This window comes from Tursiops truncatus, chromosome 7 (genome assembly GCF_011762595.2).
Source record: "Tursiops truncatus isolate mTurTru1 chromosome 7, mTurTru1.mat.Y, whole genome shotgun sequence".
Taxonomy (NCBI): domain Eukaryota; kingdom Metazoa; phylum Chordata; class Mammalia; order Artiodactyla; family Delphinidae; genus Tursiops; species Tursiops truncatus.
Window position 1 is genome coordinate 11,529,773 of NC_047040.1, and position 13,663 is coordinate 11,543,435.

At 40.1% G+C, this 13,663-nt stretch overlaps 1 protein-coding gene across 2 annotated transcripts in view; it reads left to right on the forward strand.

Moving 5' to 3' along the window:
• Positions 1–13,663, forward strand: part of COL4A4 (collagen type IV alpha 4 chain) — a 138,530-nt gene that overhangs the window by 67,943 nt on the left and 56,924 nt on the right. For both annotated transcript variants that reach the window (XM_073807187.1, XM_073807188.1), the window contains exons 21-22: positions 2,633–2,726; positions 3,720–3,879. In XM_073807187.1, coding sequence (XP_073663288.1) covers positions 2,633–2,726; positions 3,720–3,879 — 254 coding nt within the window. The remainder of the gene's footprint in view (positions 1–2,632; positions 2,727–3,719; positions 3,880–13,663) is intronic.

Here is a 13,663-nt window from a genome sequence, read left to right on the forward strand (position 1 = left end):
ATTTTCCCCACAATTAGCTGGATCTCTTGGGATTTGCCTCTATATTGCCATTCAACATACTTGTGTTGCTATTTCTTAATTTTTCAGTTTGCGCATTATCTATTGACTTTCCTCTGTAGCGGGTGAATTCACCTCACACCACACATGTGCCATTTTCCACTCCTACAACCTATCAATACAGTTAGCGTCATAATTTTAGTTAAATAAATATGCAGTGTTTACACGGAAGGGTTATATAAATGCTATTCACCAGTTTAGCCATATAATAATATATGATACTACTTTCCTAGCATAACAGTTTGGTAATGATTGTCATATCTTTGTGTGTTTGCTTGGTTTTCAATATACTTATTGCTAATTCAACCTCAAACCGTCCGGAATTGTATACATCTCTTAATCATACATTTTAACTCATTACTAGTATTCTCTCTTTGAATAAATCTCATCTGGAACTTTTTGACCTGTTTAAATTAGGTCAGGTTGCAATTTTAAAAGCTGATGCTGCGACACTGCCTGGAGATCTTCCTTCACCATTATCCTAGGAATTCTCTGTCTCTATCTCTCTGTCTGTCTCTGTCTCTCTGACTCTCTGTCTCTCTGGGTCCCTTTGTTTCCACAACTCATATATTTCTTCTAATGGTTTACTCATTATACTTTGTGAGAAAATGTGTGTATTTGGGGTGTCTTCACTATTTGAAATACCTTTATTCTGCTGTGGAATTTGATTGATAGTTTGGTTGAATATAAAATTCTAGATTGGAATAATTTTTCCTCCAGGTTTTTGAAGGCATTTTCCATTGCTTTTTAGTGTCGTTACTGAGAAGTCCAGTAACCTTTAGATACTTGATTCTTTGTTTAAAATCCCTTTTCTTATTGAAAGCTTATAGGAATTCTCCTTTGTTTACAATGTCCTTAAATTTCACTGTGATTTACCTCAGTGTGGGTACATTTGCAGGCACTAGGAGCAATTTAACACAAATCCTTCATTTCTGGAAAAATTTCTTGAAGTATTTCTTTTTTTTTTAAATATATTTATTTTATTTATTTATTTTTGGCTGCATTGGGTCTTCGTTGTTGCATGCGGACTTTCTCTAGTTGCAGCAAGCGGGGGCTACTCTTCGTTGCAGTGCGTGGGCTTCTCATTGAGGTGGCTTCTCTTGTTTTGGATCACGGGCTCTAGGCACGTGGGCTTCAGTAGTTGTGGCACATGGGCTCAGTAGTTGTGGCTCGCGGGCTCAGTAGTTGTGGCTCGCGGGCTCTAGAGCTCAGGCTCAGTAGTTGTGGCTCACAGGCTTAGTTGCTCCACAGCATGTGGGATCTTCCCAGACCAGGGCTCGAACTCGTGTCCCCTGCATTGTCAGGCAGATTATTAACCACTGCGCCACCAAGGAAGCCCTTGAAGTATTTCTTTGAAGATACTTTGTCCTCCTTTTTTTTCCCTCTGTTTTCTATTTCTGGACTCAATATATTTGTCTGTTAGAGAATCAATCCTACATGTCTGTTTTTCAAATCTTCACTCTATTATTCTTCACCTTTTTATTTTTCTGCAACACTTTCTGGTAGACTTCCTCAACTCCATCTTCCAAGTCTGCTCCTGAATTTTTAAATTTCTGCTTTCATAACCATTTTTTTTGTTGCTATTGCGCTCTCTCTCTCTCTCTCTCTCTCTCTGTTGTTGTTCCCTTTTAATGTTTCTTTTTGCAGCAGCCTGTTTCTGTTTTGGGAATGAAATGCCTTCGCTTGTCTGCTTTCTAAACTATATAGTTTATTTTAAAGATTCCTTCTTACTTCATTGTCTGTTTCCTCCAGTTTTGAGGGCGTTTGTTTTTTCCTGCTGCAGTTTTTGAGAAGGTTTTCTTACTATTTAGCTGCTTCTTTGACCAATCATCCTGTTTGGGGTCTCACTGTCATTCTACTTCAGAGGTACCAATTCTTGAACTTTGGAAGAGATTTCCTAGGTAAACTGTGTTCTGTTTCCGCTTTCCCCACAGCCTGCTTGGAATTCAGCTTTTTAAGGTCTGCTAAATCTTTTTACTTTTTTTTTTTTTTTTGCTTTTGTTTCTCTTTTTCTTTGTCTTGAAAGATTATACCTTTTTATAATATTCTTTTACTGTCTGTTATCTTACTGGTATTTGGGGAGACAAGGAACTTATTGTTTGCATTTTATCTAACATTTTTAATCAGATGTCTCTGAATTTTTGCTTTTACAAACCCTGCTTTATGCTTTCTTTATTAGGTAATTATTGATAATTAAGGGGCAAAATATATTTGCCATATACTTTTAGTTTTTTGTTTATTTGTTTTGTTTTGGTATATTTGTTTGTTTTATTATCCACTACTTTGCTTGCAACCCATTAAATTGGGGCTGAGATTAGGGATAGTGTTATCAATGGTTATGGTAGCAGAAGCTTGCTGTGACAATTGTATGGTCTATTTGTATACATATTCTTATAGCAGAGAGAAAGAATCATAAGAAAGGAATGGAAGAAAGAATGGTGTTGAGGGGGGATGGTGTGAATGAGAACACACCAAGCTCTACTTGTTCTATATCAGATCTATATCAGATGTTCTATATCAGATGTTCACAAAAATTGTGTGATTCTCTCTGCCCGCCCCCTTTCCCGCTGGAAAGTTGTATATTGTAGTGCTGGGCCTCCTGGGCCACAAGGAATAAAAGGCAAAGTGGGTCCACCAGGAAGAAGAGGCTCAAAAGGAGAAAAAGGCAAGTATGCATCAAAGTAGAATTTCTAGAAAACAACATATGGAGGATTGGGAGGCATTATGAAATGTACAATGTGGATTTCATTTAGAATCTTCACTCACCTTAGTTACCCCTGTGAGTACTTAACTCACTGTGTGCTTGTGATGTGATTAGAACTTACCGAAAAGTCAAATCTATATCTTACAGCATAAAGGAGACACTTACCTGCCATGAAATTTGTCTCAAAGTGATGACTTTTTCCACAGGATCCTCTCAATTCCTTGAAAAAAGCAGAGATAGGACAGTATTGATCTTTAATTTTGGTTTCTCTCTGGGGGTCCCATCTTTCCCAGACTCATCAAATACCTATAGCTCTATGTTTCTACACCCTAAATTGTTTGGTGCCTTTTTGACCAACTGAGTCAGGTGGGTATGAGAGCTGAGGAGTTTGACTGTCCTAAAGGCATTTTTTTAAACTAAAGGTCCTGATGATTAGAAAACGCACTATAGGGAATTATTAGCTGTAACATGCAGTACAATCAATAATCCCTCTTAACATATTATTTGGATTCTTTAAATGCCCAGAGTTTATGCTCTAACCAATTTTGTTGTTGTTGTTGTTGTTTCAGCAGGAACCAAATTAAGAGACTTTGTTTTTTTTAGTAGGAACCAAATAAGAGACTTCTAAACTTTTAAAAATACGAAACTTTCTTATTTTCAAAGTTTCTTCCATAGAATCAGACATTGGCTTTTCCCCTAGATTTTGTCAGTTTGCGTTTATTAAGACAGAACACCCCATTTGTCTGGAAATGATATGTCCACCCACATAGACCATAGCTACCTCCAGGTCATGCCCTGTGCTCTCCACATCACATGTTATCAGTTATCTGTGATAAGAATTGTGCACATCAGACCCTTTTTGTTCTTATTCGCACTATTGGTTTTGTATAGTAAAGACTTTATTGGGATTTCATTCGGGAAATTTGACAAAGCTGCCTTTTATCCTCTGTGTAGGAAGCACAGGGCTCTGTGCCTGCCAGCCTGGTCCCTCAGGCCCACCCGGCCCTCCAGGACTTCCTGGGAGGCAAGGGAGTAAAGGAGACTTGGGACTCCCTGGGCGACTTGGAGAAAAAGGTTACCCAGGCCTTCCTGGTGCCAGAGGATCTCCAGGGCCACCAGTGAGTAACTCTCTCCAGTATCAATCTTTCTAGTTAAAAAAGACTGGTAGAGATAGAATTCACTTGTACCTCTCTCCAATTTATAGTGATATATATATTGTATGTTTTGAATCTATAAGTATATTCATGACAAAAAATCATCTCTATCCTTTCATTCATTCATTCATCATTCATTCATTTGTTCAGTCAACTAATATTTATTGAGCACCTACTATGTTCCAGGTACTATTCCAGGTGCTGGGGATACAGCAGGGACCAGAACACTATCTCTGCCCTCTGGGGGCCTCTACTCTGTTGGGAGGACATACACCATATAACAGATAGACGGGTGAATATAGAGTATGGCCGATGGCAATAAAGGCCATCACCATCTGGTGTGGCTTGCGTGGAGAGAGTGAGGGAAAGAGCAGACCTGAAGTCAAATGGCTGGAGGTTAGGAGGGGTTGGAGAGCATGGAGCATTGTAGGTGGGTTGGCTTCGAGCTTGTACTCTGGATGACATAGAACAGCCAGCGGAGAGTTTTAAGGAGAGAGGAGTCTGACAATAGTTTTAATTGGATCACTCAGGTAGCTTTGTTAAGAACAGACCAGAAGAGACAAGGGAAGAAGTAGGGAGATTTAGCTGGGCTATTGCTGCAGTAATCCTGGTGAAATATGACGGCGGACAGGTGTACCTATTACTGTTGGGTGTGACGGGAAGTGGTCAGATTCTGGGTATATTTTGACCATAGAGCCAACAGACTGGCTGTGAGGCTGGATGTGGGATATGAAAAGCAGAGAAATAAAGGATGGGGCCAAGATGGGCAGACAATGTGAGGAGCAGGCCTGGGGGGCAGGAAAGGAAGCAGTGCTGTTGGGCACATTTTAAGTTTGGGGTGCCGATTAGACGAGCAGGCAGAGGTCTCAAGTGGGCTGTGGGATGATATTCAAGTGGGGGATCCAGGTGAGAGATCGGGTGGAGCTGTAGATATTGGCTTCGTCAGAGTTTATGTTATATTTCGTGCCAGAGGATGCATGAAATCTTGCGGTGACTTCTATTTGCTGACCATTCCAAGTGACTCGGGCTGAGGCAGAGCGGTCCCTCAGAATAAAATCAGTGCCCCTGGGGGCCCTCCCCTGGAGGCTGGAGACAGCCCTTATTACAGGGGCTTAATCCTGGGGTGGCCAGGAGCCCAACCATCAGCCCCTGTGCACTCTTTTCCATTTTCCCCAGGAAATCTCGTGAAACTAAGGTTCCAGCCTGAGAGCCTTAAGTGAGGGTGATGGTTAAGCTCTTCCTGCACCAACCTTGTCAACTCAACGAGAAGTTAGGTCCTTAATATGCATACGTTGAATAAACATAATTGTAATTATCAATATTAAGTAGGCTGCATTTTATTGTCTGCTTCTTTAATTCAACTTTTTATAGTCATTTTTTAATTTTTTATTTTTTAAAACAATCTTTTTTTAAATTTATTTTTGGCTGCATTGGGTCTTTGTTGCGGTGCACAGAGCTTCTCTAGTTGTGGCGATCAGGGGCTACCCTTCGTTGTGGTGCGTGGGCTTCTCGTTGCGGTGGCATCTCTTGTTGCAGAGCATGGGCTCTAAGCACGTGGGCTTCAGTAGTTGCAGCACGCAGGCTCAGTAGTTGTGGCTCACGGGCTCTAGAGCGCAGGCTCAGTAGTTGTGGCTCACGTGCTTAGTTGCTCTGCGGCATGTGGGATCTTCCCAGACCAGGGCTCAAACCTGTGTCCCCTGCATTGGCAGGCGGATTCTTAACCACTGCGCCACCAGGGAAGTCCCATAGTTATTTTTTTATGTTGTTACCTAATCTTCATAATGAAGGTTTTATTGGCTCTAAAATATTTTTCTTCCTTCACATTGAGTCGCTTCTCAGAGCTAACATCTTGGAGTGTGGATTACTAGTTCAGCCAGGGTTATCCTGGCAGAGGTTTATGTAATTCAGTTGCTCCAGGACTTACCTCTTAATTTAAAAAAAAAATTTATTTTAAATTAAAGTGTAGTTGATTTACAATGTTGCATTAAACTGGCCGTATTTCTGATGTCTCTGTTCTGTGTATGATTCTGTCCATATGACTTCTCTGTACTAAATTCATCTCACTGTGATCACAGTTAGGGACCAAGTTCATACTATGGGGCACAGGAAAGGAAAGGAGGGAGGGAGGGATGGACAGAAAGAGGGAGCTTGAAGGACCCACAGACAAGCATTCTTGGGTGTTCTCACTCCGCTGTACATCTCTCTCCTCTGCTGGTCCCTGGCTCCAGAAGCCACAGATTTGTGGGAAAGTAGAAAACAGAAAAGTAGGTTTAAGTTCTTTGCAATTTTTTCTGTGGTTGGACCAAAGCCTTGTATTCATTGCCTTAGCCTGAGAGCAGTTCCCAGGATGGGGGTTTGCCACCACGATGCTCTATTGGAAGGCACAGGGCTTAGGAGCATATGGACCAAGCTTCAAATCCCAACTCTGACATTGCTGAGCTCTGTGGTGTTCCTGTAAGATGGATATAACAACACCTGTCCTACAAGTTTGTTGGTAAGAATTCAATTCAACAGTATATTCTGAGAGCTACAAGGTACACACCAGTGAACCAGATGGCCAGGGTCGCTGCCCCTGAGGAGTCGCAGCGCAAACCAAAGGTCACAAACTGCCATGGACTAAATCTGAACCTCCAGCGTGTTTCATTCTGTCCTCACAGTGTTTGCTTTTGTACTATTAATATGTTTATGGCTGCCCTTGAGAAATTGGAAGCCCATTAGCACAGATCACTGGATCCCCACCACTGCCGGAAGCTGAGGAGGTCTGGGGGCTCGAGTCTCCACCATGCCCTCTCGCCTGCTTTTCGGAAGAGCATGGCCCCCCAGTGGGCATCCATGGTTGAAGTTCCTGACCTAGACTGTGTATAAAATAACTAGTACTTGCCCGGCAGAGAGGAATTCTTGTGGCTGCTGAGATTTTGTTGTTGTGTATTTTTTTTTAACTTCTTTATTGGAGTACAATTGCTTTACAATGGTGTGTTAGTTTCTGCTGTATAACAAAGTGAATCAGCTATACATATACATATATCCCCATATCCCCTCCCTCTTGCATCTCCCTCCCACCCTCCTTTTCCCACCCCTCTAGCTGGACACAAAGCACCGAGCTGATCTCCCTGTGCTATGTGACTGCTTCCCACTAGCTATCTGTTTTACATTTGGTAGTATATATATGTCCATGCCACTCGCTCACTTCATCCCAGCTTACCCTTCCCCCTCCCCATGTCCTCAAGTCCATTCTCTACATCTGCATCTTTATTCCTGTCCTCCCCATAGGTTCTTCAGAAACTTTTTTTTTTTAGATTCCATATATATGTGTTAGCATATGGTATTTGTTTTTCTCTTTCTGACTTACTTCACTCTGTATGACAGTCTCTAGGTCCATCCACCTCACTACAAATAACTCAATTTGCTTTCTTTTTATGGATGAGTAATATTCCATCGTATATATGTGCCACATCTTCTTCATCCATTCATCTGTTTATGGACACTTAGATTGCTTCCATGTCTTGGCTATGGTAAATAGAACTGCAGTGAACATTGTGGTACATGACTCTTTTTGAATTATGGTTTTCTCAGGGTATATGCCCAGCAGTGGGATTGCTGGGTCATATAGTAGTTCTATTTTTAGTTTTTTAAGGAACCTCCATACTGTTCTCCATAGTGGCTGTATCAATTTACATTCCCACCAACAGTGCAAGAGGGTTCCCTTTTCTCCACACCCTCTCCAGCATTTTATTGTTTGTAGATTTTTTGCTGATGGCCATTCTGACTGGTGTGAGGTGATACCTAATCGTAGTTTTGATTTGCACTTCTCTAATGATTAGTGATGTTGAGCATCCTTTCATGTGTTTGTTGGCAATCTGTATATCTTCTTTGGAGAAATGTCTATTTAGGTCTTCTGCCCATTTTTAGATTGTTTGTTTTTTTGATGGTGAGCTGCATGAGCTGCTTGTATATTTTGGAAATTAATCCTTTGTCAGTTGCTTCGTTTGCAAATATTTTTTCCCATTCTGAGGGTTGTCTTTTCATCTTGTTTATTGTTTCCTTTGCTGTGCAAAATCTTTTAAGTTTCATTAGGTCCCATTTGTTTATATCTGTTTTTATTTCCATTTCTCTAGGAGGTGGGGCTAAAAGGATCTTGCTGTGATTTATGTCATAGAATGTTCTGCTTATGTTTTCCTCTAAGAGTTTTATAGTGTCTTGTCTTATATTTAGGTCTTTAATCCATTTTGAATTTATTTTTATGCATAGTGTTAGGGAGTGTTCTAATTTCATTCTTTTACATGTAGCTGTCCAGTTTTCCCAGCACCACTTATTGAAGAGGCTGTCTTTTCTCTATTGTATATTCTTGCCTCCTTTATCAAAGATAGGGTGACCATATGTGCGTGGGTTTATCTCTGGAATTTCTATCCTGTTCCATTGATCTATATTTCTGTTTTTGTGCCAGCACCATACTGTCTTGATTACTGTAGCTTTGTAGTATAGTCTGATGTCCGAGAGCCTTATTCCTCCAGCTCCGTTTTTCTTTCTCAAGATTGTTTTGGCTGTTCGGGGTCTTTTGTGTTTCCATACAAATTGTGAAATTTTTGTTCTAGTTCTGTGAAAAATGCCATTGGTAGTTTGATAGGGGTTGCGTTGAATCTGTAGATTGCTTTGGGCAGTATAGTCATTTTCACAATGTTGATTCATCCAGTCCAAGAACATGGTATATCTCTCCATCTGTTTGTATCATCGTTAATTTCTTTCATCACTGTCTTGTAGTTTTCTGCATAAAGGCCTTTTGTCTTTTTAGGTAGGTTTATTCCTAGGTATTTTATTCTTTTTGTTGCAGTGGTAAATGGGAGTGTTTCCTTAATTTCTCTTTCAGATTTTTCATCATTAGTGTATAGGAATGCAAGAGATTTCTGTGCATAATTTTATATCCTACTACTTTACCAAATTCACTGATTAGCTCTAGTAGTTTTCTGGTAGCATCATTATGTATAGTATCATGTCATCTGCAAACAGTGACACTTTACTTCTTCTTTTCTGATTTGGATTCCTTTTATTTCTTTTTCTTCTCTGATTTCTGTGGCTAAAACTATGTTGAATAATAGTGATGAGAGTGGGTAACCTTGTCTTGTTCCTGATCTTAGAGGAAATGGTTTTAGTTTTTCACCACTGAGAAAGATGTTGGCTGTGGGTTTGTCATATATGGCCTTTATTATGTTGAGGTAAGTTCCCTCTATGTCTATATTCTGGAGGGTTTTTATCATAAATGGGTGTTGAATTTTGTCGAAAGTTTTTTCTGCATCTATTGAGATGATCATATGGCTTTTCTTCAGTTTGTTAATATGGTGTATCACATTGATTGATTTGCGTATATTGAAGAACCTTTCATTCTTGGGATAAGCCCCACTTGATCATGGTGTATGATCCTTTTAATGTGCTGTTGGATTCTGTTTGCTAGTACTTTGTTGAGGATTTTTGCATCTATGTTCATCAGTGATATTGGCCTGTAGTTTTCTTTTTTTGTGACATCTTTGTCTGGTCTTCTTATCAGGGTGATGGTGGCCTCGTAGAATGAGTTGGAGAGTGTTCCTCTGCTATATTTTGGAAGAGTTTGACAAGGATAGGTGTTAGCTCTTCTCTGAATGTTTGATAGAATTCACCTGTGACACCATCTGATCCTGGCCTTTTGTTTGTTGGAAGATTTGTAATCACAGTTTCAATTTCAGTGCTTGTGATTGGTCTGTTTATATTTTCTATTTCTTCCTGGTTCAGTCTTGGAGGGTTGTGCTTTTCTAAGAATTTTTCCATTTCTTCCAGGTTGTCCATTTTATTGGCATATTGTTGCTTGTAGTAATATCTCATGATTGTTTGTATTTCTGCAGTGTCAGTTGTTACTTCTCCTTTTTCATTTCTAATTTTACTGATTTGAGCCTTCTCCCTTTTTCTCTTGATGAGTCTGGCTAATGGTTTATCAATTTTACCTTCTCAAAGAACCAGCTTTTAGTTTTATTGATCTTTCCTGTCGTTTCCTTCATTTCTTTTCCATTTATTTCTGATCTGATCTTTATGATTTCTTTCCCTCTGCTTACTTTGGGATATTTTGTTCTTCTTTCTCTAATTGCTTTAGGTGTAAAGTTAGTTTGTTTATTTGAGGTGTTTCTTGTTTCTTGAGGTAACATTCTATTGCTATAAACTCCCCTCTTAGAACTGCTTTTGCTGCATCCCATGGGTTTTGGGTCATCCTGTTTTCATTGTCATTTGTTTCTAGGTATTTTTTAATTTCTTCTTTGATTTCTTCAGTGATCTCTTGGTTATTTAGTAGTGTATTGTTTAGCCTCCATGTGTTTGTATTTTTTTTACAGATTTTTTTCCTGTAATTGATATCTAGTCTCATAATGTTGTGGTTGGAAATGATACTTGATATGATTTCAATTTTTTAAATTTACCAAGGTTTGATTTGTTACCCAAGATATGATCTATCCTGGAGAATGTTCCATGCGCACTTGAGAAGAAAGTGTATTCTGTTGTTTTGGGATGGAACATCCTATAAGTATCAGTTAAGTCCATCTTGTTTAATGTATCATTTAAAGCTTGTGTTTCCTTATTTATTTTCATTTTGGATGATCTGTCCATTGGTGAAAGTGGGGTGTTAAAGTCCCCTACTATGACTGTGTTACTGTCAATTTCCCCTTTTATGGCTGTTAGCATGTGCCTTAGGTATTAAGGTGCTCCTATGTTGGGTGCATAAATATTTACAATTGTTATATCTTCTTCTTGGATTGATCCCTTGACCATTATTTAGTGTCCTTCTTTGTCTCTTGTAATAGTCTTTATTTTAAAGTCTATTTTTTCTGATATGAGAATTGCTACTCCAGCTATCTTTTGATTTCCATTTGCATGGAATATCTTTTTCCATCCCCTCACTTTCAGGCTGTATGTGTCCCTAGGTCTGAAGTGGGTCTCTTGTAGACAGCATATATACAGGTCTTGTTTTTGTATCCATTCAGCCAGTCTATGTCTTTTGGTTGGAGCATTTAATCCATTTACATTTAAGGTAATTTTCAATATGTATGTTCCTTAATTGTTTTGGGTTTGTTATTGTAGGTCTTTTCCTTCTCTTGTGTTTCCTGCCTAGAGAAGTTCCTTTAGCATTTGTTTTAAAGCTGGTTTGGTGGTGCTGAATTCTCTTAGCTTTTGCTTGTCTGTAAAGGTTTTAATTTCTGTGTCGAATCTGAATGAGATCCTTGCTGGGTAGAGTAATCTTGTTTGTAGGTTTTTCCCTTTTATCACTTTAAATATGTCCTGACACTCCCTTCTGGCTTGCAGAGCTCCTGCTGAAAGATCAGCTGTTAACCTTTTGGGGATTCCCTTGTATGTTATTTGTTGCTTTTCCCTTGCTGCTTTTAATATTTTTTCTTTGTGTTTAATTTTTGATAGTTTGGTTAATATGTGTCTTGACATGTTTCTCCTTGGATTTATCCTGTATGGACTCTCTGTGCTTCCTGGACTTGATTGACTATTTCCTTTCCCATGTTAGGGAAGTTTTCAACTATAATCTCTTCAAATATTTTCTCAGTCCCTTTTTTTCTCTTCTTCTTCTGGGACCCCTATAATTCAAATGTTGGTGCATTTAATGTTGTCCCAGAGGTCTCTGTGACTGCCCTCAATTCTTTTCATTCTTTTTTCTTTATTCTGCTCTGCAGTAGTTATTTCCACTATTTTATCTTCCAGGTCACTTATCTGTTTTTCTGCCTCACTTATTCTGCTATTGATTCCTTCTAGAGAATTTTTAATTTCATTTATTGTGTTGTTCATCATTGTTTGTTTGCTCTTTAGTTCTTCTGTGTCTTTTTTAAACGTTTCTTGTATTTTCTCCATTCTATTTCCAAGACTTTGGATATCTTTGCTATCATTACTCTGAATTGTTTTTCAGGTAGACTGCCTATTTCCTCTTCATTTGTTTGGTCTGGTGCGTTTTTACCTTGCTCCTTCATCTGCTGTATGTTTCTGTGTCTTCTCATTTTGCTTAACTTACTGTGTTTAGGGTCTCCTTTGTGCAGCCTGCAAGTTTGTAGTTCCCGTTGTTTTTGGTGTCTGCCCCCAGTGACTAAGGTTGGTTCAGTGGGTTGTGTAGGCTTCCTGGTGGAGGGGACTGGTGGCTGTGTTCTGGTGGATGAGGCTGGATCTTGTCCTTCTGGTGGGCAGGACCGCATCCGGTGGTGTGTTTTGGGGTGTCTGTGAACTTATTATGATTTTAGGCAACCTCTCTGCTAATAGGTGGGGTTGTGTTCCTATCTTGCTATTTGTTTGGCATAGGATATCCAGCACTGTAGCTTGCTGGTCGCTCAGTGGAGTTGGGTCTTAGTGTTGAGATAGAGATCTCTGTGAGAGCTTTCGCTGTTTGATATTACGTGGAGCTGGGAGGCCTCAGAAGAAATGTGAGAAAAAAATACAAAAAATAAATAAATAAAGTTATTAAAATAATAAAACTTATTAAAAATAAAAAAGTAATAAAAAAAGAAAGATAGAAAGAAGAGAGCAACCAAACTAAAAAACAAATCCACCAATGATAACAAGCGCTCAAAACTATACCAAAAAAAAAAAAACGGACAGACAGAACCCTAGGACAAATGGTAAAAGCAAAGCTATACAGACAAAATCACACAAAGAAGCATACACTTACACCCTCAGAAAAAGAGAGAAAGGAAAAAAAATATGTATATATATATTAATAAAAAAAAGGAAGAGAGCAACCAAATCAATAAACAAATCTACCAATGACAATAAGCTCTAAATACTAAAGTAAGATAAACATAAAGCCAGAAACAAATTAGATGCAGAAAACAAACCCCAAGTCTACAGTTGCTCCCAAAGTCCACCACTTCAATTTTGGGTTGATTCATTGACTATCCAGGTATTCCAGAGATGATTTGGAGATTTAATCTGCTGCTCCTGAGGCTGCTGGGAGAGATTTCCCTTTCTCTTCTTTGTTCGCACAGCTCCTGGGGTTCAGCTTTGGATTTCGCCCCTCCTCTGCGTGTAGGTTGCCCTCTGGCGTCTGTTCCCCGCCCAGACAGGACGGGGTTAAAGGAGCAGCTGATCTGGGGACTCTGCTCACTCAGGCCGGGGGGGGGGGGGGGGGGGGGGGAGGGCGGGGCACGGAGTGCGGGGCGGGCCTGCGGCGGCAGAGGCCGGCGTGACGTTGCAACAGCCTGAGGCGCGCCGAGCGTTCTCCCGGGTAAGTTGTACCTGGACCCCGGGACCCTGGCAGTGGCGGGCTGCACAGGCTCCCGGGAGGGGAGGTGTGGAGAGTGACCTGTGCTCGCACACAGGCCTCTTGGTGGCTGCAGCAGCAGCCTTAGCGTCACATGCCCGTCTCTGGTGTCCGCGCTGTTAGCCGCGGCTCGCGCCCGTCTCTGGAGCTCATTTAGGTGGTGCTCTGAATGGGAGTATTGAGTAGTGTGTGGAGCTGTATTTTCTGTACATTAAATGGCTCCCAATCATTTTGTCCACTTTAGTTTTGATACCTGTTGTATACATTTTAGGCTTTTTCTTTGCTCTTGCTGTTTGATGCTGCCATTGTCCTTTCTCTACTTGTACCTCTACCCCCCTTTGTAGTTCACTGCTCATGAACTAATAGAGGCCAGTTAAAAAGATAATTAAGCTTGCTTGACCATGCTGTTAAGACTGTATGAAAAAAAGACAAAGTGGCATCTGTGTAAGCAAAGCAAGTGGTCTGCTCAGTCATTTTTACCTCCTT